Source organism: Hypomesus transpacificus, chromosome 21 (genome assembly GCF_021917145.1).
Source record: "Hypomesus transpacificus isolate Combined female chromosome 21, fHypTra1, whole genome shotgun sequence".
Lineage (NCBI taxonomy): Eukaryota > Metazoa > Chordata > Actinopteri > Osmeriformes > Osmeridae > Hypomesus > Hypomesus transpacificus.
In genome coordinates, this window is record NC_061080.1 from 4,263,261 (window position 1) to 4,284,965 (window position 21,705).

A 21,705-nucleotide genomic window follows, 5' to 3' on the forward strand; every position below is an offset into this window, starting at 1 on the left:
TTCCCGAGGGTAAGTGCAGCTAGCCAGAGCTTGGGTTGCCATGACAGACTACAAGAGAACGTATAAGTATAGTTGTGTTTAAATCTGGCAGTGCAGGAGAAGGAAAAAAAACAAATCTACAAGTTTTGGTTTTTGAAGGATTAGCGAGGTCGGAACTACAACACGTCATCAGTTTTCAGTCATGGCTCTTTAGTAAAAGAGAAAGGTCAGAGGTCAGAGGTCCGGGCATTGTTCAGCTCGTCGTTGTTGTTTGTGGTTGTGTTGTTGTGTTCCTAAGGCTTAGTGACGTGGTACGGAGTCTGGAGTTCAAATGTGCTTCAGGCATCTGCAATGGCACATGTGCAGTGAGGGTGGGGTGGAGGGTGGGGGGATGGTGTTGTGCATATGATTCCATCACACATTATCGGTTCATTCAGATGCCCATGCATTTGTGCTAAAACGTCATTCACTACTTCCATCCCCTTTGTCTCTCCCTGTATTCTCACGGTCAGCACAATCTGATAGTCAATACCCCATGGGACACCACGTCAAGATTGTTTTGCAAGTGCCCTGAAAAAGAACCTTCACCAACATCATCGTCAATACTCGCATATATTACGTCAAAAAGGATTCGCTAGGTCACACTCCAAGCTATAGAGTCAGTCTCAGGTCTAGCCTACTGGCTGACAAGCACATACAATGTCATGAGGGGGTTAGAGAACACGAAGACGTTAAGCATGGGCGAATGGGGAGGGACTTTCGACTCCTATTCGATTCACACTGAACCATCATGTTGAATGGACGATGGCCCAAATACAGTCAGTCTCCATGCAAGCAAGAGCTATACATACACCATGCAAATTACTCGGGGTTATTACTAGGTTTTGTCTTTCTTGCTCGCTTCAAGTTTGTCTTAATGGGTCGACTAAACGCAGTCAAGAGTAACCCTGGAGAGGAACGACCTGCTTTGTGTTGTGGTCTAGAGTGGTCTCCGTGGGAACGACGGGTCACCCAGCTGCACACTGCTGTCATGCGGTATTGAGATGACCAGGATGGTGAGACCGATTGATTGTGACAGATATGACAGATGTGAGGACAAGCCTTGAGATATACTATGAGATTGTGTTCAAAGTCTCCCAGTTGCTACAAGAGATGTAGGGATTATAAAGGATTACAGCAAAATGACTCAACAGTAAAGCTTGGTTTGATATACTGGCTTTAAATAATTTGATGTGCTCCTTCAAGAACGCACTTGAACTACTCCATAACTCTCGTCTCAATAAAAGTGCTATATTGCCACCTGGTAGGTGTTGAAATGTGGAAAGGATAGTTACGAGCCGGCACCTTTCAAATGATCTTGATTCCTTTAGACGTGCTCAATGACACACTTGCACACACACACACGCCCCTCTTGGAATGTGTTGGAAAAAAAGACCGTCTGGCTCGGCAGTGCACTACGGGGTACGCGAAATCAACGCAAGCACGGAGCGTTCGGAACCGGCGACAGTCGCACCGTATGTACCTGCGTAACGATTACCGGAGATGTGAAGGCTGTCGTCTATACTGTAAAGTGAGTGATAGAGTGTGGAAAGAGAGAGAGTAAGAGTACTGTGGACGGATAGTGAATGGTTATAGTAGAGTCAGAGTTACTGGATTCCTCTCTGAGAGCACCCCTATGGGAGGGAAGAGGGGAAGGTGGGGAGGGTGGGGCTCCCCGATTCCAAACCGACCCCGAGACTCCACACTCTTGTCGGGATCTGAGACAAATAGGACGCGACTATGGTGAAAAGCACACCCGACCGATCGGATGCCGGTGTAGATCTCATACAACGCTTCCCCCCCCCCCCCCTTCACCCGCATCCTCTCATCCCCTCTAACTCCTCGAGTGTGGGGTCTAGCGATGGTTTTGGAATTGGGCAAGGGACGGAGAGAAGAGGGGGGAGGTTTTTCTTAGGGGCGTTTTAGTTTTTGGGGCTGCTGTCGCCGGATTCCGGCTGCTTCTCCGTCTTCTTGGAGGTGACCACCGTCTCCTCGTACATCTCCCGCTGGGAGGAGGAGATCTTGCCGGACTTGCTCTGCTGCTCCTCGTCCTTGCCTTCCTTCTTGGAGGCCTTGGAGCCCCCGGAGGAAGAGGTGTACATGCGGGCCTGGTAGTTGTAGTTCTGGCTGCCGCCGCCAGGGCTGGGGTAGGTGATGCCTGTGCTAATGCGGGTCTCCTCCCCTTCCAGAAGTTTCCTGGAGGGAGAGAGAGAGAGAGAGAGAGAGAGAGAGAGAGAGAGAGAGAGAGAGAGAGAGAGAGAGAGAGAAAGAGAGAGAGTGTGAGAGAGAGAGACAGAGAGAGAGAGACAGAGAGAGAGAGAGAGAGAGAGAGAGAGAGGGGGGGGGGGCAGAGAGCATGAGTGTTGTCGAATCAGGGGGAGGGAGATGGGAGGCGGAAGGGAAAGTGTAAGATTTTCAAGTATGTTTAATAGCCAAATTGTTTGCCTCCTAGATGCGAGTCATAAATCTGCAATAGTTTAGGTGTTACAGTTAGCCCTGTACCTGTAAGCAGCTATTTCAATGTCCAGCGCCATCTTGACATTCAGCAAGTCCTGGTATTCCCTCAGGTGACGAGACATCTCACCCTTAGTGGTCCTCAGATCGTTCTCCAGCTGGGCCATGGAATCCTAGATCCACAAGAATGGAGTTTTGTGAGGGTTGCGCAACGTCCTGAACGACGAATTCACTTCGCAAATGTGTTTTCTTTCTTCATTTGTGTTACGTATTCGCTTAAAATGTGCTACTGATAAACAACATGTGAAGGAGCTCAACAACAATAAGTTACACGAGCGGCTCTTAGTGAGCAAATGACCTGAGTGATAAATAATTTCAGAACCTTGGACAGCGAAAGATCGTTCTCGGTCACATAGCTTGAAGCTTTTCATTGTGAGACTGACTAGATTTTTATTTTCTTTACAAATCTTATCATGAAATCTTATTTCATAATAAACTTGACATACGGTAGCCTAACCAGTAACAACAGACCCAGGTCACACAACGTTAACGAATCACCGGGTATTACTGTAAACACTATGGACAGAGAATGGAGACCAGACAACCACACAAATGCATCAAATGCAAACCTAACAAAATGTATTGCGTAATCATTAAGCTGTACCACACGCATCGAACAACCTAGGTGATGAGTCCAATTTTAATTTGACTTAATAAACTGAATGCATGTGCTTCATTTACCTAACTTAATAAAGGTGAACTTTATAAATTATTCTTAACGTTTTACACTACACAGTTGAAAGTTAAAAAACGTTTTTGACCTGGTAGTTGCCAATCTCATTATTGTGCCTGTCTTCCATCTCCTGGAGCTGCCTTTCCAGAGACTCGTTGGTTCCCCTCAGACTCTCGATCTCGATGGTCTTGGACTGCAGCTGCCTCCTGAACTCGTTGATCTCCTCCCTGCTCGTGCGCATCGCCTCGTTGCTGCGAGTGGCCTGCTCGTTCAGGTCGACAAACTTGGACTTGTACCACTCCTCAGCGGACTGCAGGTTCTTGGACGCCATGGACTCGTACTGGCCGCGGATCTCCTTGAGGGCTGAGGTGAGGTCAGGCTTGGCCACCTCCATCTCAACCGACACCTGGGAAGCCTGGATCATGTTCATCAGCTCGGTCACCTCCTCCTCATGCACCTTCCTCAAGAAGTTGATCTCGTCCAAGAGCGACTCCACTTTCTTCTCCAGGTCCAGACGCACCATGGTTGCATCGTCCACGTCCTTCTTGAACGCCTTGAGGTTCTGCTCTGCCTCTTCCCGGGCGCGGTACTCATCCTCGTACTTGGCCCTGAGTTTCAGGAGGTCCTCCTCGATGTTGTCGCGCTCGATCATTATCTGGGACTTCTCCCCGTTGACTTCCTCCAGCTGGGAGCGCAGCTCGCGGATCTCTTGCTGGTACAGGTCGGCCAGACGGGAGGGCTCGTTCTGCCGCCCGCGCAGGGTGACAAGCTCGGTCTCCAGGACCTTGTTCTGCTGCTCCAGGTTGCGCACCTTATCGATAAACATCGCGAAGCGGTCATTGAGACCCTGCATTTGCTCTTTCTCATTGGTACGGATGATCTTGAACTCATTGTTCATTGCGCTGCTTTGGGTGAGATCAAAGTTTTCCATAGACATAGGCATAGCTGAATAGGAGCGGCCGGACCTCTTGTAGGAGCCCAGTGAGGGGACATTGCTCCTGGATTGGGAGCTGGACCTGTAACCACTGCGTGAAGCATTAGTCATCCGAGATGGGGAAGCTGAGTAGCGGGGAGACTCCCCGAAAATCTTCCGGTAGGAAGAGGCGGAATTCACGTCAGATCCGTAGTAGCTCATCTTGGCAAGTAAAGAGAGGGAGCAGAGCGGCGGGTGCGACCTCTTTTTATAGTGGGACCGTCCCAATCAATAATTAACGTAAGCTGATGGTAACTTCCATCCTGACTCGCCGCAGATGCGTCAGGTTATGAGACCTAACGTTTAAAATAATACATGTAATATTTCACTGTTAACTCGCCATTTAAAACAGTTTAAACAAGCTGCTGACACACCCACCACCGACCCCTATATCTTTTTGTGGGTGCTGAACTCCATGGATGGAACTGTCCGTTTTGGCGCAGTGCTGATGTCAGCAAAAGAGATTGTATCGCCTACAGCCACACACCTCTGCAAAGACATGTCCACTAAAAGTGTCGAATTTCATTTGGCTATAAACAGTTGTGTCTGATTTGTCTGATTTTGGAAATGGACAGCATGATTGCACCGTTTTTCACAAATGTCGCCGGTCTGCTCTAAAGTTGTAGGTTAAATGAGAAGCCTTGTCATTGTCCTTAGTTTTTTTGAACATTCTAGTTGTACATTAAGCATTTTGTCTCATTTCATAAGACAACCATGCCTAATAAAAAGACTAAACAAACCTGAAGGTTGTTTCCAATGGCCTGTAATATTATAAATGCACTACATGTACGTCATCTATTTGCGTTCATTACAGTTTGATACAGCTGAGATTATGTTAAGTTTATCATAGACTTTTGATAGTGTTCTTCACAAATGACAGACTGTTAGAGACTATATATAACACTCAAATGTAGTGTACTACCGCCATCTGTTGGCTGAAAAATACTGCAAGAACTGGTCAGGTCTGCTGTGCAATACTGATTGTATTGAATACATGTAAAAACAAATGGACATCAGGTCTTTAGATTAAGTCATGAATTGGATGGCTCCTCTGAAAATATCATTTAAAACAGCATACAAATGCTACTTAATTTAGGGATTTATTTAGGGATTAAGACTCAACTCAAGTTATCATAGCTACTTTGTGTTCATGATGGACTTGTGCTGTTGTGGAATTGTTAGCCGGACATTCATTTATGAGTTCATTCACTTATCCATTGCCTTTGATGACATGAACGTTGTAGCCCTCATAAGAAATCATATCATTGGCCTATGTATGACACATATCGTCCCTCCCCTTTTTACCAATACAAGATGAAGCAAAACACCGCCCACTATCTTATAACAACTACTACCAGCAGAGGAGCTCGACTTGAAGCAAGAACTGCGAAAGAGTTTTAACTGAAGAGTACAGGCATCACAGTGCTACTTGTTTTGAGAGGCCACATCTTTTTTCGTTTTCCACATTTTGATATTATTTTGATCGTGCATGCAGCGCATGTCCAGATTATCTGACGGTGCAGTTGTTGCTTTATCGTTGAACAGAGAGGTGAGTATCCAGAAATATGTCCACTAAATCCGCTTTTGTTCCTGAAGCTGTCTGTATCGTACAAGTCCTTGTTTTTCTTTCAACAAAGGGACGGCCAGAGATTGACTTTGACTACTACCTTAACAAGTCGCGAAAAATCGTGTCAAATGTTAGCAATTACAGCAAGCTACACGAGCTAGAGCTAGCTAGCTAGCCGTTCTCGTACAGCAGACTACTGGTACTGATACTGTATATATAGTTCTAGATACCTGGTTCCCCTGCAGGGGCAAACGGAGGCTGAGGTGGACTAGCTAACAACAGCAGCATCAGCGGGGCCTAGCTCTTGCAGCCAGATCAAAAGATTTGAAAGGTGATTTGACAGACTGCCCTGGTGGTAATCAGCTGTTCTGCACGCTATTGTTGTCTGGAAACTCAACGAACTGTCTCTGCCGGTATTAACATAAGCAGGACTGGAGTGCCAATCGTTCAAATGCTATTAATGTTTAGCTGGTGTCGAGGTCCAGAACGGCCCCTAGAACCAGTGGGACCAAATCACCATCAGTGCTTAACTGAACCAGTTGAAGGCCAGTTTAGTTGACGACTGCGTAACGTGATGTCACTTTGTTTCGGTTTGAAGCACTTAATTTTACGGTGTTGATTTGTCGAGAGAAGTTACTCTCTCTCACCCCTCAAAGCTCCAGCCTGTTTGTGTGTGCCAGCCTGTAGGAGTTATTATACTGTGAAAGCTGACATCAGCATTTTCCCCTGCCCCCAAAAGACACTGCATTTGAAAAACCATCAGCCATGAAATAGCCCACATTTCCAAGAAACAGATAAAAATACGTTTATTTATAAAAAGAAAATTTCCATCATGACATTTTCTCCCAAGCATCTGAAGGCCTTTTTTGTTTAATCTAACCTACACGCTACACAATAAGATAAGATGTGTCTGTCCTTTAAATACGGAGGATAATTTTTTTTGAGTCCTTTCAAATCATCAGATTCATCAGCAGCTAAGTTTGATCCAATTTGTTGTGTCTGTATTTATCCACGCCTTAAACTCCTATGGCTTTATCATAAACATCTCAACACTGAGAGCGGCCTTTGAATTTCTTGTGAGTTGCCCAACGTCAGGCTATTCATTAAGCCATCCCAAGATGATTACATCCATCAGGCTTCATTCATCCAGTTTTATCCGTCGTTACTTAGTCACGCACAGAAACACTGTGAATGGATGTGTGTCGGTTGATGTGATGTGCAGCTCCAGTGATGAAGCGAGCCCAGGCTTTAAAACAAGGAGTAATGAGGGATGAAGCAAGATTGTAGGGCTCAGTCGTTCTTTTGTTTACCGAACAAACACACCCCGGGTTCAGAAAAAATACAGTTAAACCCGTTCTGATTTCTCTGTCATTTTCTGCATGACAATAAACAATCACGTTTCAAGAACTTATGAAACCTAACGTGTTCTGAAGAGCCTCGCAACATCTGGTGGAACCTTGTGGAATACATTTAGCAGACGCTCTTATCCAGAGCGACTTACAGTAAGTACAGGGACATTCTCCCCGAGGCAAGTAGGGTGAAGTGCCTGGCCCAAGGACACAACGTCATTTGGCACGGCCGAGAACCGAACCAACAACCTTCTGATTTATATCCCGACTCCCTAACCGCTCAGCCATCTGACCCCTTACTGTGGAATACTGTGAAGGCAGACCCTGCCATCATGTCCCTCTGTCCCTCTCTGCTCCTTTCTAGACAGCCTTTGAAAGGAATTGAAGATGACCACTTCCTGGAGTGACAGACTGCAGAACTATGCAGACCTCCCGGCCAACATGGATGGCCTGGCCATGAAGAAGTACAGGAGAGAGGCCTATCATAGGTATGTGCTGCGTTAGCATTAGCCCCACTAGCCATGCTAGCCATGCTAGCCCCACTAGCCATGCTAGCTAGCGGGGCTTCATCACTCAACAGCCCCAGAAGCTGAATGCTGGGCTAGCTAGGCTATCACAGATACTCGATAGGATAAATTCATACTAGCAGGCTCTACAGAGGGCTGTGAGCTCTGTCCGTGTCAACTGGCCCACAGCAGAACCGCGTGACATGAGTGAATGTTGACATGAGTGCTTCAGTAACCGTTAGCCAACCCTAAGCCCACAGGATTGCTCCAATAGTGAAGTCCCCGACTGTGCTACTGTCCCTTGCAAGTGTTTGTGGTTCTTTGTCCAACCAACTCATTTTTTTTATCAATGACAAAGCAAAACAGTTCAACTATTCATTACTTAGTGGTGGATTTTGTTAGGTCACTAAAAGGGTCTGTATAGCTTAGTTCTAGATTAATGTATTTTCTAAAAACCCATAAGGATTCTGTGTGCATTAATTCAGTTGACACACATTCCGGTCTCTGGGGATTTTAACTCGCACTTCCTGCCTGAGGGGCCCTTGAAAGCCACAACCGTTGCACCAACATCCTATTGAGCGTGACACAAACTATTGCCCCCTCCTTGTCCAAATTCGATAAATAAATCATCTAATTGATTGACATAAAAAAAAGCCATCATCAACTCATAAAATAGGTTACGGTGTTTTGGCAGAAAATTACTTTTTAAGTAATTTACTTTTAGTAATTGGGAAAAAGAGGGACCACTAAAATAGATGGACTGTGGTGCGTTTATCTAATGATAGGACAAGCCCCGTGGCCAGCCTCACTAAGTGTTGGGCCAGAGGAGGGAATGAAGTCCATTTGAGGGTGATAAATGCAGGCTTGTTGCGCAATGTCTAACCCGTACTAAAAGTGTGTGTGTGTCTTGGCTGGAGGTGGGGCTGCATAATATAGTCACAGCAACTCTAAAGCTGTCAAATTAATTGTATCTTTGTCCCTACTCTGTCAAACGATCAACACACACACAAACAAACGCACTATCTCCTTGTGAAGCAGTGCTGGATTTTTCTCCTTTAACCTAATCACTGCCGTTGAAAGAATTTAGGCTAAATCTTGCTTCAATTATTTATCTTTTAGAGGAAGAACAATGTCTTATTAATAGATAGAGCTTCAGTCGGTGAAAAGCCATTGATCACACAATGAAACCCCGGCAAGTTGTGGTTGATTCAGATAAACGTCATCAGCTGGAGGGTGGTGGTGGTGGGGTGTGGCTCCTCCACCCGTAAGATAAGAGGCTTTTGAAAGACAAATCTGTCCAGATTGTCACACTGTGGTGGGCGGACTGACAGAAGGCTTCTCTGTTGGCTTGCTCACTTGGCTGTTTTAAAGCCCCATGTCAGCAAAAGTTCCAAGTTGGGGAGGACTCTAGGATTCCCTCTACCTGTACACCCCCCCCCCCCCCCACACACACACACACACTTTGTCAATAACAGATCAGCAGGTATAGGCATGCCACCACTTGTGCGACCTTTGTAGCCAGTTGTCCACTATTTACCTGAATATGGACCGGTTTCAGAGTAGTTCACATAAAGGCCCCATGAACTTCAAGACCTTTTGTACTTTGATTCTCAATACAGAGAAACCAAACGCTGGCTCATCATTCATATCATTCAGCTGATAGTAAGCCTAAAACGAAAGATATAAAGATATAGCTGTGGTATTGACTCATTAAGGCGCGTTTTACATCGTTTATTTTCTGTAGGAAAAGGTTATGATTATAGCATGGACATGAAAAGTACACTGACTCGGACTCTTATTTAGAGAGATTGTAATTCCCTCCTACTGAAAGACTATGCATTGTTTCCCGTTACCACAGAACAATACTCTGGTCTACCCTTAACTTAAACATCCTGTATTGGTATGAAGGATTCTCAAGCCAAAGGCCTCGCGTGGGGCTTTTCCTTCATTGAATACGCCCCCTCCCCTAAGAGAGGCTAGCAACCTGCTTCCACCTGACTTGTGATTGTTCTGGATGTCTTTGAGGGCTAGCAAACAAACAAACAAACAAAGTTAAAAATAACCCCCGACCCCCCCACCCCACCCTCAACAACAACCAGGCGACAACAGAGAATGACACGGAAAGGCCACAATCGTTTTTTGCAACAAGTCAGGGGAAAATGAACCCTGTGAATGGTTAGGAAGAGAAGAGAGAAGGGTCTTTGTGTTTGGGCTCTAGTTGTTGTCTGTTTACCGGGGGCTGGGCAGGCCAACAGGGGGTCAATCGCACGTTTCATCGCGTTCAGAATGCATCGCCAGTCTTCGGGTGGGTCTGGATCTAAATGGCAACTGGTTCACTATGGCTCTGCTGCCAGGTAAGACTGTGTTTGTAACCGTAAAAAAAGAAAAAAAAAAAAAAAGAAAGTGTTTTGTGATATTTTGTATTATTGGGACTTTTGGTGTGTGGGAACGGACTAAGCTGGGATACTTTCTAATGAGTCCGTTTTGAGTCCAAGCTGAGGCTACAGCCTTGAAAATCCATGATATTTTCCCGAAATATCCAAATATTTCCGAATCCGAAATTCTGAAAAGATTTGAGTACCCCGTAGATGTGTGTCTGGAAACATCTACATACTTTTTTCGAGATGATCACATTTCGGTTGACATCATTTGTTAATGGCAGAGTTATTGACATAAGCGGTTGTTCCCATAGCCAGGTCTTATGTGAGCCAGGCTACAATGTAGATGAGCAGAGAGTTATTCTAGCTAGTATTAGCGACAAAGCTAAGCCAACCCGCTACAGCCGGGCCTTGCAGTGGTGGGGAGAGGAAGGGGGGGTGGTGGCGGAGGCTAGCTAGCTAGCCTGGAGTTAGGCAGGCAATGTAAACAATGCAGACCACTCCTGACACGGCCCCCCCTCCTTCTGATTTACCACCACTGACAGTTGAGCTGGCTCAGAGGACGTTAGCGATGCCAGGCTCAGCTCTTACTGCCTCAGTGCTGCGAAGGCTCCCTGAAGGGGAGCTCACCTGCCTGCCTGCCAGTCTAGCTTTAACATGTTCAACTGTGAACAATAACCACACTCTCCTTCCCAGGAGCTATGTAGCTCCTGAGTGAAACATCACCGTTAAGTCATTACATTTTCTTCGTACACTTGTTTCCTAGAATTGATGATCCAGCGTGGCGATTAATGTAAAGAGGAACAGGACGATGTTGTGTATCCACCTCACACTCAGCCTTCGACATCTTAGCTGTGGGGACGTTCCTCTTTCCAGTCCTGTTCTAACTGCCCTCCTCTGTCTGCCCTGCTGCAGAGTGTTCGTCAACAGAAGCTTGGCCATGGAGAAGATCAAGTGTTTCGGCTTCGATATGGATTACACATTAGCAGGTAAGCGCAAGTCTACCCACCCACACACGTAGCCATCACCCCCCCACCCTCTCCGGAAGCACTCGCCCAAGCACAGTGTCAGTCGCTCCCAAACAGGTTGACTCGGTCAGCTCCCCCCCAGTCGGCATAGCAACTCGTCAGCTATATTGATTTTTCTCTTTCGCGTGTTGACAAAGCACGCCTGTCGGAACGATAAGTCACTCGATAAGTCTGTCCGCGTTTGGATGTCTGTGTGCGTGTGAGGAGAGGAGAGGACAGGGGAGGTGAGGTTGTCCTTCGGGGAACAACATGAACAGCCATTCCCTGCCTGCCCCTGGAGGCATTCAGAATGGGAGGGCAGTCGTGGTACCGTCGCTGGCGTCGGAACGGGACAACAAAGAACGGAAACGCCCCTTTGAAACTGGCCAACCTCACGTGGGTGAGGAACCTAGAATGTTCTTCAGCCATGACTCGCTCCTCGCCACAGTGGCATACCTACATAGTACCACCAGTGAGCTCCACACTTTACGAGGCTACTTCGGATTGGCTGCAAGGAAGTCGGTGAATACCTTGTTCCTCCATTGACCAATTGTCTGGTTTCGGTGACCCCCCCCCCCCGTTCAAATGATTCGGTGTGTCTCACCTTGTTCATCCAGATTCCAAAATTGATCCCCCCCCCCTTTGAAGATTCTTAACATGCCTGAGTGAGTCAGCTACATTATAGTGGTGGCCTCAACCAAAGTATATTGGTCTCGCATCTAAAAATACAGACCTTTCCCTGACTTTTAAGGAAACTGCTCACCCCTGCCATGGCTGGGGGTGATGGATCCTGTTAGAAGAGATGATCACTTGCACCCATCCACCCTCCAGAACCTCCCCCTGGTCTCCCTGCCCCTGGTCTCCAAGCCTCCCCTCTGGTCTCCCTCCCACCTGGTCTCCAAGCTCCTCCCCTGGCCTCCCTCCCCCCCTGATATCCCTCCCCCTGGTCTCCCTGCCTCCCCCCTCCGTAGCTCCAAGCCCGGGGGTAGAGAGATTTTATGGAGGGTCAGCTGTTGACATGCTCCCCTTTATGGGCGACCATAACCAATGGACAATGTTTACAGGACCGGATAGGGGGTATCAAGTCTCGCTCGGTGTGACCGAGTCCGGTTGCAAAGCCTGGAGATAACATCCCTGGCACCTCGCGCACCACAGGAGGCAGGGTTCCTCATGCGGTTAAAACGGACATGGACGGCATGTCAGCGCGGTCATTAAGACATGGGAGTCTGTCATTGGAACTTTTTATCCAAGATTGCTCCAGTTGTTTACCTTCTACAGGCGGTGAGGTCATAGGCCAGGTCTAGTTTGTCGCCTGATGGCACCTCCTGCATGGTCTCTGTTTAATACAAAGACTGGGCCACATGACCGATTGACCAAACAGGACAATCGTAGATGAAGGTCCCTGTTCGTATAGGTTGATTCATTGTATGACATCACAATGCACTTTTAGGTGTTATCGTCACACATCCAAAACCACCCCCAGTTACCATGGTAACCAGACCGTCGTAACCTACCTACATGCTAAGCAGGCCACCTAGCATTCCGTGCGGGTCATAGGTCGCCGTACTCCATTCCAACCTAGCTGCTGACAGCTCCACAGCTGTCTTTACGTGACCGACGTTGTCAAATCTGTCTCCCCCACCCCACCCCCCTGCTCGCCCTACTGCAAATCACCCTGGTAACCAGATACCCTCGGTGACCCCGCCACATCTGCAGTCTATGTTCTGGAGCCGTGGAAACGGGGTCGTCCAACCTGCTCCAACATGCTCTTGCTCTGCGCAGGCCTCCCGCCTTAACCCGGATTCGGAGTTAAGTTAGCGGGTGAAATCCTTTGTTTATCCCGCTTGGTATTTGGAAGAGGGTTGGCCCATTTATTGTGTCATTTTCAGAGCAGCTTCAGTTATTTATAAGTTTGTTTTTAGGTGAGGGTTTAGCCCCTGGCATGGAGCACGCTAGGCTAATTAATAATCAAGAAAATGACAAGGTGATCCTGGCTAATAGAGATCGTTAGGCTAGGTGACATCCTTGGAATAGACTAGGCGTCGGACAAACCTATAAAAAGCAGCCAGGAGACAGCTTGCCAGCCAGCCAGCCAGCCAGGTTGACAGGTACTGTATGTAGGGCAGCCAGTCAAGAGAAAATAGATGGCCGTCGTAGTAGGATGAGTTGGGTTGTTTACCCTGAGCTGAGGAGGGTAGGGGGGAGAGCCGGGATACTCTTACATTTGGGTCTTAAGTGACCGGGGCTGTAAATCCAAGCTTGGTAAGGTCCACCGACACACACACACACACACCAACACACACACGTTCATGTTTCCCCCTGTACGCGACGCGGAGCTGCACGTATAAGTTCAGGAGCGTATGTAATTATCTGTCAACGAGATCATCAGGAGAGGAGGAGGTAACAGATCCCTATGTCTAGAGTGGCTGACCCTCTGGACGTGTGTGTGTGTGTGGGTGGGTGTGTGTGTGTGTGGGTGGGTGAAATAGGAGCGTTCGTGTACAGAAGGGGGGGGGGGGGGGGGGGGGTTGGACTGAGCTGGGACCCAATAAACCATCAGCAAGGTCATTGCCAAGCAACGGTCAGCTAGCATCTCTCCGTGCACACAAGCTGCGGGCTTCCAAAAGCCTCTGTTGACAGTGAGCTGCCACTTTAGCCGTCTTCACACCTCAACGCAGTATCTGTCACTTTCTCCTCCCCCCTCCTCCCCCCAACCCGCCCGTCCGCCAGGAAACACATTTTATTTTCGACGGCCGCGCCTCGATGAGAACGGCTTGTCCGATCAGCAGCTGCTTACTATGCAAACATGCTCGCCCGCTGACTCAAAAGCTCTCTCTCAAAAAGCCTCCAGCGCATTGCTAAGTGTTTAAAAAAAAAATTATGCCACACTGTACGGGCCGGCTGTTCACAGCGCTGGTTTTGGCCAAGCCCGTTACCCCCGTTTAGCGTAACGGTAACGCCTGTGGGGCTAGACGGCCGGGGGCGGTGCGCTCCGGGTGTCACGTGACAAACACCCCTGGCTGACCATTGAGGCGAGCCTGACTGACACGTATATAGTTAACCTTTTGGGAAGCCTTGCCAGGTGTGTGCATGAGCGTGTGTGTGTATAAAGGATGAGCGGAAGCAGTCCAAGGTCAGCGTTCTGAAAACCTCCCAGCTAACCAGAGAGAGGGAGAGGGAGAAGGGGAGGGGGGGGGAGAGAGAGAGAAGGGAGACAGAGGGAGACTGAGAGTGATGATGGGAAAGGTGATGGAGAGGAAAGGACTCTCAAAATAGGTTTCTTTGTAGCGGCGCAGAGCTTAGGGAAATGGAGGGAGGGATGGGGGGGAGAGAGAGGAGGAGGAGGGCAGGTTATTTGTATGGAGGAATGCGGCCAGGGCTTGTAGCTACTCTGGGCTCTGTGCCGACCCCTCCACTAGCTATCAGGGCCACCATGAGGATGCAATCACCAGAGACTAGCCTGAGAAAGAGACACACACACACAGGCTTGGAGGTACACACACACACATTCTTAATGTGCCAACACGGATAAATACACACACACACGTCTAGGCACACAGACACACAAGATCTCTTGAGTATGGGGGCGCGCGCACACTCTCTGCTCCACTCTGGTTCGGTACTAGACCACAGATGTTTGCCTATTTATCCAGGGTTGGCCTCAGTTCCAGCTCACATTGTCCTCACTGACGGCATCAGCCAACTCTTCCCCTCCTGTGGTCGGGTTGCAACACGCGTGAACTCAATACCAAGTAACTAATACACACACACACACACACTCATAGAGACACTGTCCATCATCCTCACACTCGGACACAAACACATTCTACTAACACCTCCCCCCCCCCCCCCCCATTTTGTATTAATAACACATGACAAGTCCTCCTTTCAGTGTCAGCTATCATTTTAATCCACGGTCAGTCCCACCCAAGCCAGGACCAGGACCAGGACCAGGGCCAGGCCTTGAGCCTTTGTCTCTGAAATTTCACTGGGTCTCAACTGAGATCATTAGAAGGGGTGTCGATAGTTGAGTCCAAACAGATCTCTGTGGATTAGTTCACAGAACATTCCGGCCCTTGGATGGAGGGAGAGATGGGTCATGCCTTGGGTGTGTTTTTTGTTTGTGTGTGTGTGTGTGTGTGTGTGTATACGTATTTTACGTGCACCTCCCATGAAGAACGCTTAGCTTGTCATGCCGAAACGCGTCACCGGTCTGTTCTGTCCGTGTCCGACGCCCAGTCTGTCCCTCCTCCCAGAGTCTTCCTCCTCTTCCTCCCTTAGTGTACAAGCCTCTAGAGTCTTCCTCCTCTTCCTCCCTCAGTGTACAAGTCTCCGGAGTACGAGTCGCTGGGCTTCGAGCTGACCGTGGAGCGCCTGGTCTCCATCGGTTACCCCCAGGAGCTGCTCAGCTTCGTCTACGACCCCTCCTTCCCCACCAGGTCAGCCAATCCCAGGGCACGACCTCGCCCCGTCACCGCGGCGACACCATATCCATTTCTCTCCGAGTTTCGTACTTGACTGTTTACGACTGGTTTTCTTTAGCCCATTTTCTTAGCAAAGAAAATGTAATGTTTGCTTGCCGTCCATGTGTTCAGGGGTCTTGTGTTTGATACCATGTACGGGAACCTGTTGAAGGTGGACGCTTACGGCAACATCCTGGTGTGTGTCCACGGGTTTAACTTCCTCCGAGGGTGAGCACTCTCTGTCTCTCTCTCTCCTCTACACCTCTCTCTCTCTTCTCTACACCTCTCTCTCCTCTACACCTCTCTCTCTCTCTCTCCTCTACACCTCTCTCTCTCTTCATCACACCAGTTCACATTCCTCACCAAACTAGTTCTCTGTTCTCCTTCCCTGAATCATGTGATCTGTGGGAGGATTTCAATTGAGTCATTTCAGTTTTAGTAATAGTTTGAAAGTGAATTGCTGTGTGATTTCTCCCCCCTCCCCTCCCCCCCTCCCTTTCCCTCCCCCCTCCTCTCCCCTCCCCCCCAGGCCTGAGATACGGGAGCTGTACCCCAACAAATTCATCCAGCGAGACGACACCGAGCGCTTTTACATCCTCAACACTCTGTTCAACCTGCCAGGTGCCCGTCCTTACACAGCTGTCACAAACCAGTTCATCTGGCTCGCTAGCCGCCTGCGTCGCCTGGGAAGCGTCCAATACGCTTCCACTACTGACGTGCTCCACCCTGGCCGACGAGTTCATACATGTCTTGGATGGTCCGGTTTGGCCTGAAAGTCAATGAAAGATCATTTTATTAGTATCCCTTGTTCGTTTTCTCGACAGAAACCTACCTTTTCGCTTGTCTGGTGGACTTCTTCTCAAACTGTGACAGATATGCAAGGTAAGGACCCGTAGTTTGAAATCTGGTCTGTTGTCATGTTTGATTGAGTGCCGTAACGCATACCTGGGCATGGCAACACTGGCAAGGGTGTCAGACACCGTTATCGGCCAATGAGTCAGCAGCAAAGCCCTCCAGCATGGGTGGGTCCAACTCTGTTAGCCAATAAGAATGTTTCTTATGAGATAGGAATCGGGGTGTTGTCATATTAAGCAGAGGGGTGTTGTCTGGTTTACTGTAATCACCTTAACAGATATCAGTCATTCAACAACCACCGTATACTAATTGTTCTTAGGTCTGCATGTTAAGTAATGCTAAAGATGCCTATCTTTGATTACTTGATCATAAAATTATGTAATGACTTATTTTTTTATTTTGTATAATTATATATATATATATATATATACATATTTTTTATGATGTCATATCATCAATAATCAATTATCTTCAGTGTTACTGTGCCAAGTTTCCAGGGCTCCAATGACTATATCGTTAGCGAGGAACTGTTTAATTTGTGTGTGTGATCTGGAATGGTTGCATGTTCCTTGTTCTCTGAAACCACCTGTTGGTCTTTTAGGGGCAGAATGCTTTCCTGTTTGGCTGGGACACCTCCAACAAGGGAAGACTATCCCATTTAAAAGCAAACAAAAACCAACAAAAAAAAAAACGCAAAAAAAAGAAAAAAAAACGAACAACATGTCGTGAACCATTGCCCTGGCCTGTGTAAAGCTACAGCCTGCCCACTGGGCTGTGTGTGTGTGTGTATGTCTCCCACCCCCCTTCACCCCCTCCTTAGCTGTGAGAGCGGTTTCAAGGATGGAGATCTCTTCATGTCCTTCAAAAGCATGTTCCAGGACGTCCGAGACGCTGTCGACTGGGTCCACTTCAAGGTGTGTTGATCGACGCGGGGGGGCTGTGGTTGGGATGGGTTCTGGTATGCACATTGTTGTCATCTTTTCTGTTTTTGTGTTTTTTTTACTCTTTTTTTTCTGATCGTGTAGGGAACCCTGAAGGTGAAGACTGTGGAGAACCTGGAGAAGTTTGTTGTGAGAGATGTAAGTACACACACACACCTATACCACCATCATAGAACTCACACACACACACACTCACACACCTTTACCACCATCATAGAACTCACACACACACACCCTAGGTCCATGTTTGGTCCATGTAACTATAATAGAGTCCGGTGTTCCCTGTTGTGCAGCATTCTTACCGTGTGTGTTTGTGTGTGTGTCCTGCAGGCGAAGCTGCCTCTCCTTCTGAGCCGAATGAACGAGGTCGCCAAGGTCTTTCTGGCCACCAACAGTGACTACAAATACACTGACGTGAGTACACACACTGACACAACGCACATGATGACACACACACACACACACACACTAGCACAGCACAGCAGTGTGTGGGCTACATGGTAACAGCTCCTCTATATTGTCCTGTTCTCTCCCACAGAAAATCATGACCTACCTGTTTGACTTTCCTCACGGCCCCAAGGTAACACGACACCCGGAGTGTTCTACCTGTCAGGGCACAGCTCTGAATCAGCACATATTACCCAAAGGAACCCGCTGACACATGACTCTGTATACCATCTGCATTGACGTGCGTGTGTGTGTGTGTTCCAGCATGGCACAGCCCACCGGCCGTGGCAGTCCTACTTCGACCTGATCCTGGTCGACGCCAGGAAGCCTCTCTTCTTCGCAGAGGGCACGGTGCTGAGACAGGTCGATACGGTGAGTCTCCACACACACACACACACACACACACACACAGAAAAACATCCCTTCCTACTGGGACTAACACAGCTGGGCCAACACAGACAGTTCATTTGCATGGAGAGGGAGAAAGAGAGAGAAGGAGAAAGAGGGAGAGAGAGAGGGAGAGAGAGGGAGAGGGAGAGAGGGAGACACCGAACAGCTGGGCTCCACTCTCTGCCAACAAGTGAAGAGCCGCTCCTCCAGCTAGCGTGCGTAGCTACTTAGCACAAGTCGCCACTTCTCCCCCGGGTCCCAGAGATCTCCTGGATGACACGTACAGGCTGAGGGGCTCCAAGACGGGCACGCTGGGGATCTGTTGAACGGCTAAACAGATGAACCGGGGAGATGATGTGTACGGAGGTGAACTGAGGAGGTTAGAAGAGGGCTCCTGACACACTGGCCAACACGGGGGTCAGATGGCTGAGCGGTTAGGGAGTCGGGCTGTTAGAAGAAGGTTGCCAGTTCGATTCCCAGCCGTGCCAAATGATGTCGTGTCCTTGGGCGAGGCACTTCACCCTACTTGCCTCCGGGGGGGGGGAATGTCCCTGTACTTACTGTAAGTCGCTCTGGATTAGAGCGTCTGCTAAATGACTACATGTAATGTGTGTGTGTGTGTGTGTGTTTGTTGCAGACCACGGGGCGTCTGAAGATCGGCACCTACACAGGACCCTTGCAGCATGGGATCGTCTACTCTGGAGGTGAGACACACCAGCCCCCCCACCCCTCCCTCACTTCCTGTCCTCTTAGGCCCTTCCTGCCTTTTACAATACGCCACGAAGGAACACGGAAAGGTGGATCGCCCACTGTCAATAAGAGAGGGGGGTGGGGGAGGGTCCCAAATAACGTGCGTGTGTGTGCGCCCCCCCCAGGCTCCTCCGACATCGTGTGTGACCTGCTGGGGGCCAAGGGCAAGGACATCGTCTACATCGGGGACCACATCTTCGGGGACATCCTGAAGTCGAAGAAGCGCCAGGGCTGGAGGACCTTCCTGGTCATCCCCGAGCTGGCCCAGGAGCTGCACGTGTGGACCGACAAGAGCTGTGAGGCCACACACACCAACACACACACACACACATGCATCCGGACACGCACACGTGCCATCTGACACCTCGTCACAACCCACATAAAGATGCCGTACATACTGGCATATGTGTAAACGCTTATGAGCGCACACACACACGCACACGCACACACACAGAGATAGAATGATGATTAGTCAGCGTAGCTGTAAAATGCTCGTAAAGCTTTCAACAGCTCGTGACCCGATGCCAAGGAGAGAGTGAATGAGGGGGAAGGTTGAGGGAAGGAGGGATGTGAAGAGTCTAGAGTGACAGAGGGAACAAAGGAGGGAGAGAAAGGGCCCTGATACAGAGAAAGCATAAGTGATTGATCGGAAGCGAGGGGGTGGAGGGGAGGGCGACGGGCACAGACGGACAGAAAGGCAGACAAAAGAGGGAGAGAAAGAGAGGGAGAGATTTGACTGGATTCCTGTTCTCTTTCACCACAGCTCTGTTCGAAGAACTGCAGGGACTGGACATCTTCTTGGCAGAGCTCTACAAGTGAGTACAAAGACTTGCTTTCTTTCTTTCTCCCTCTCGCTCTCTCTCGCTCTCTCGCTCTCCCTCGCTCTCTCGCCCTCCCTCTTTCCCCCCCCCCCCCCCCCCTCTCTCTCTCTCTCTCTCTCTCTCTCTCTCTCCCGCTCCCTCTCTCTCTGTGTGTGTCTCTCTCTCTGTCTCTCTCTGTCTCAGCAGCTGTGCGCGTGTGTGATCCTCTGCCAGAGGAAACAAAGTCTGAAGGGTGAACCCCAGCGGAGAGGCCTTCAGATAACAGGGTTCACAGATAGCTATTTATAACCCTGCCTCTATCTCTCCTTTGTCATGCTGACTGACGCTTGTCTTTTTTCCACTCTCTCTCTCTCTCTTTCCCCCCTCTCTCTCCATCTGACGGATATATAGTGGGATTAAGTTAATCTTGTTTATCTGTTTTTATTGCGTTTTTTTATGTTCTCTCACTCCCCCTCGTGGTTTTGTCTCTCCCTCTCCCCCTCTCTCTCTCCCCTCTCCCTCTCCCCCTCTCTCTCTCTCCTCTCCCCCCCTCTCTCTCCCTCTCCCCCTCTCTCTCTCTCCAGGCATCTGGACAGCAGCAGCAATGAGAGACCTGACATCAGCGCTATCCAGAGAAGGGTCAAGGTACAGGCTTTATTCACACCTGTCTCCATGGTAACCACAGAAAACAGCCCGTAATACACACAAACACACTCACACGTTCCCTGGTCCCCAAGCCCATGCTACCACGACCAGTTGTTAAACATCTGGTGGGGGTGCGTTCTCGCGTCATAAGAACATGTCATGTAACCGCCCAATGAAGATACCAAAGAAGTTAAATTCCTAATAATGCTACAGTGGTTTACTCAAAGATGCATGGAGAAAAGTTGTTTTACAAAAGATACCGTCATTGCTGTGTGACATAACGGGTCATTTTCCCCTCAACAATTGTTCAAATATGAATATGAGCTGATGAGTTCAAGTTGGAAAACGCAGATACATAATCAGATATTGATGGTGCTCAGCTGACCCTATTCTACATTTCCCTCCATGCCTTCGTCCTCCTCCTCTAGAAAGTGACCCATGACATGGACATGTGCTACGGCATGATGGGCAGCCTGTTCCGCAGCGGCTCCAGACAGACGCTGTTCGCCTCGCAGGTGATGCGCTACGCCGACCTGTACGCCGCCTCCTTCATCAACCTCCTCTACTACCCCTTCAGCTACCTGTTCAGGGCCTCGCACGTCCTGGTGAGTGAGTGCACGCCCCGCGGCCCTGCGGCGTGCTGGCCCCGAGGCACTTAGGGTTCTGAAGCTGAAACGACCACGTGTACACTCCCCAGGTTTTGCACTTCTGACAATACCAACCCCCCCCCCCCCCTCCCCCTTCTCTCCTGCCCCCCCCCCCCCCCCCTTCTCTCCTGCCCCCCCCCCCCCCCAGATGCCCCATGAGTCCACGGTGGAGCACGCCCATGTGGACATCGACGCCGAGTCGCCCCTGGCAACCCGCAACCGCCACTGCACCGACTGCATCGAGCTGGACTGCAAGAGGAGCCAGCTGACCCGCTCCATCAGCGAGATCAAGCCCCCCAACCTGTTCCCCCAGACCCCCCAGGAGATCACCCACTGCCACGACGAGGACGATGACGAGGAGGAGGAGGAGGAGTGAGGAGGGGGAGGAGAGAGGAGGAGGAGGAAGTGGTGTTTTTTTGGGGAAAAACAGTCTACGATCAGGCTAGGCTACTTTCCTTTTTTGTATCGCCCTGTGCTCCCTGCCTCCTGCCCCCGCACCCCCTGCCCCCATACCCCTTACTTCCTGCCCCCATGCCCCCAAACCCCCCTCCCCCATACACCCTGCCTCTCGCCCCCAGACCCCTGCCTCCTAACCCTGCCTCCCGCCCCCAGACCCCCTGCCTCCCGCCCCCAGACCCCCTGCCTCCCGCCCCCAGACCCCCTGCCTCCCGCCCCCAGACCACTTCCCCCAACCTGTTCACCGAAGGGAGTGACTTCCCTTCTACAGGAGGCAAAAAGCACAGTTGGAGTGTGATGGAGTATAATACAATAGTGGAGAAATG

At 49.4% G+C, this 21,705-nt stretch overlaps 2 protein-coding genes across 2 annotated transcripts; one reads left to right on the forward strand and one right to left on the reverse strand.

The window, feature by feature from the left end:
• Positions 1-1,821: 1,821 nt before the first annotated feature.
• On the reverse strand, positions 1,822-4,340 carry inab (internexin neuronal intermediate filament protein, alpha b). The gene is made up of 3 exons (XM_047044305.1): positions 3,294-4,340; positions 2,521-2,645; positions 1,822-2,214 (listed from the first exon to the last, which is right to left on the reverse strand). Exons 1-3 carry the CDS (start codon positions 4,338-4,340, stop codon positions 1,941-1,943), a joined length of 1,446 nt encoding a protein of 481 aa, XP_046900261.1. The 3' UTR covers positions 1,822-1,940.
• A 1,178-nt stretch (positions 4,341-5,518) lies between these two features.
• On the forward strand, positions 5,519-21,485 carry nt5c2b (5'-nucleotidase, cytosolic IIb). Its single transcript, XM_047043443.1, has 18 exons — positions 5,519-5,727; positions 7,459-7,582; positions 10,894-10,967; positions 15,307-15,424; positions 15,581-15,676; positions 15,978-16,069; positions 16,273-16,330; positions 17,124-17,217; positions 17,329-17,382; positions 17,575-17,658; positions 17,783-17,824; positions 17,956-18,063; positions 18,719-18,785; positions 18,957-19,127; positions 19,595-19,646; positions 20,216-20,276; positions 20,705-20,881; positions 21,072-21,485. Exons 2-18 carry the CDS (start codon positions 7,482-7,484, stop codon positions 21,297-21,299), a joined length of 1,677 nt encoding a protein of 558 aa, XP_046899399.1. The 5' UTR covers positions 5,519-5,727; positions 7,459-7,481; the 3' UTR covers positions 21,300-21,485.
• The last annotated feature ends 220 nt before the right edge of the window (positions 21,486-21,705 follow it).

Coding starts and splice junctions, on each gene's coding strand:
- nt5c2b (XM_047043443.1), top strand. CDS start 7,482: ATGACCACTTCCTGGAGTGACAGACTGCAGAACTATGCAGACCTCCCG. Junction 10,968..15,306: donor TATGGATTACACATTAGCAG/GTAAGCGCAAGT, acceptor TTCCTCCCTCAG/TGTACAAGTCTCCGGAGTAC. Junction 17,825..17,955: donor ACTTTCCTCACGGCCCCAAG/GTAACACGACAC, acceptor TGTGTGTTCCAG/CATGGCACAGCCCACCGGCC.
- inab (XM_047044305.1), bottom strand. CDS start 4,340: ATGAGCTACTACGGATCTGACGTGAATTCCGCCTCTTCCTACCGGAAG. Junction 2,646..3,293: donor ATGAGATTGGCAACTACCAG/GTCAAAAACGTT, acceptor TTGTGGATCTAG/GATTCCATGGCCCAGCTGGA. Junction 2,215..2,520: donor ATTGAAATAGCTGCTTACAG/GTACAGGGCTAA, acceptor CTCTCCCTCCAG/GAAACTTCTGGAAGGGGAGG.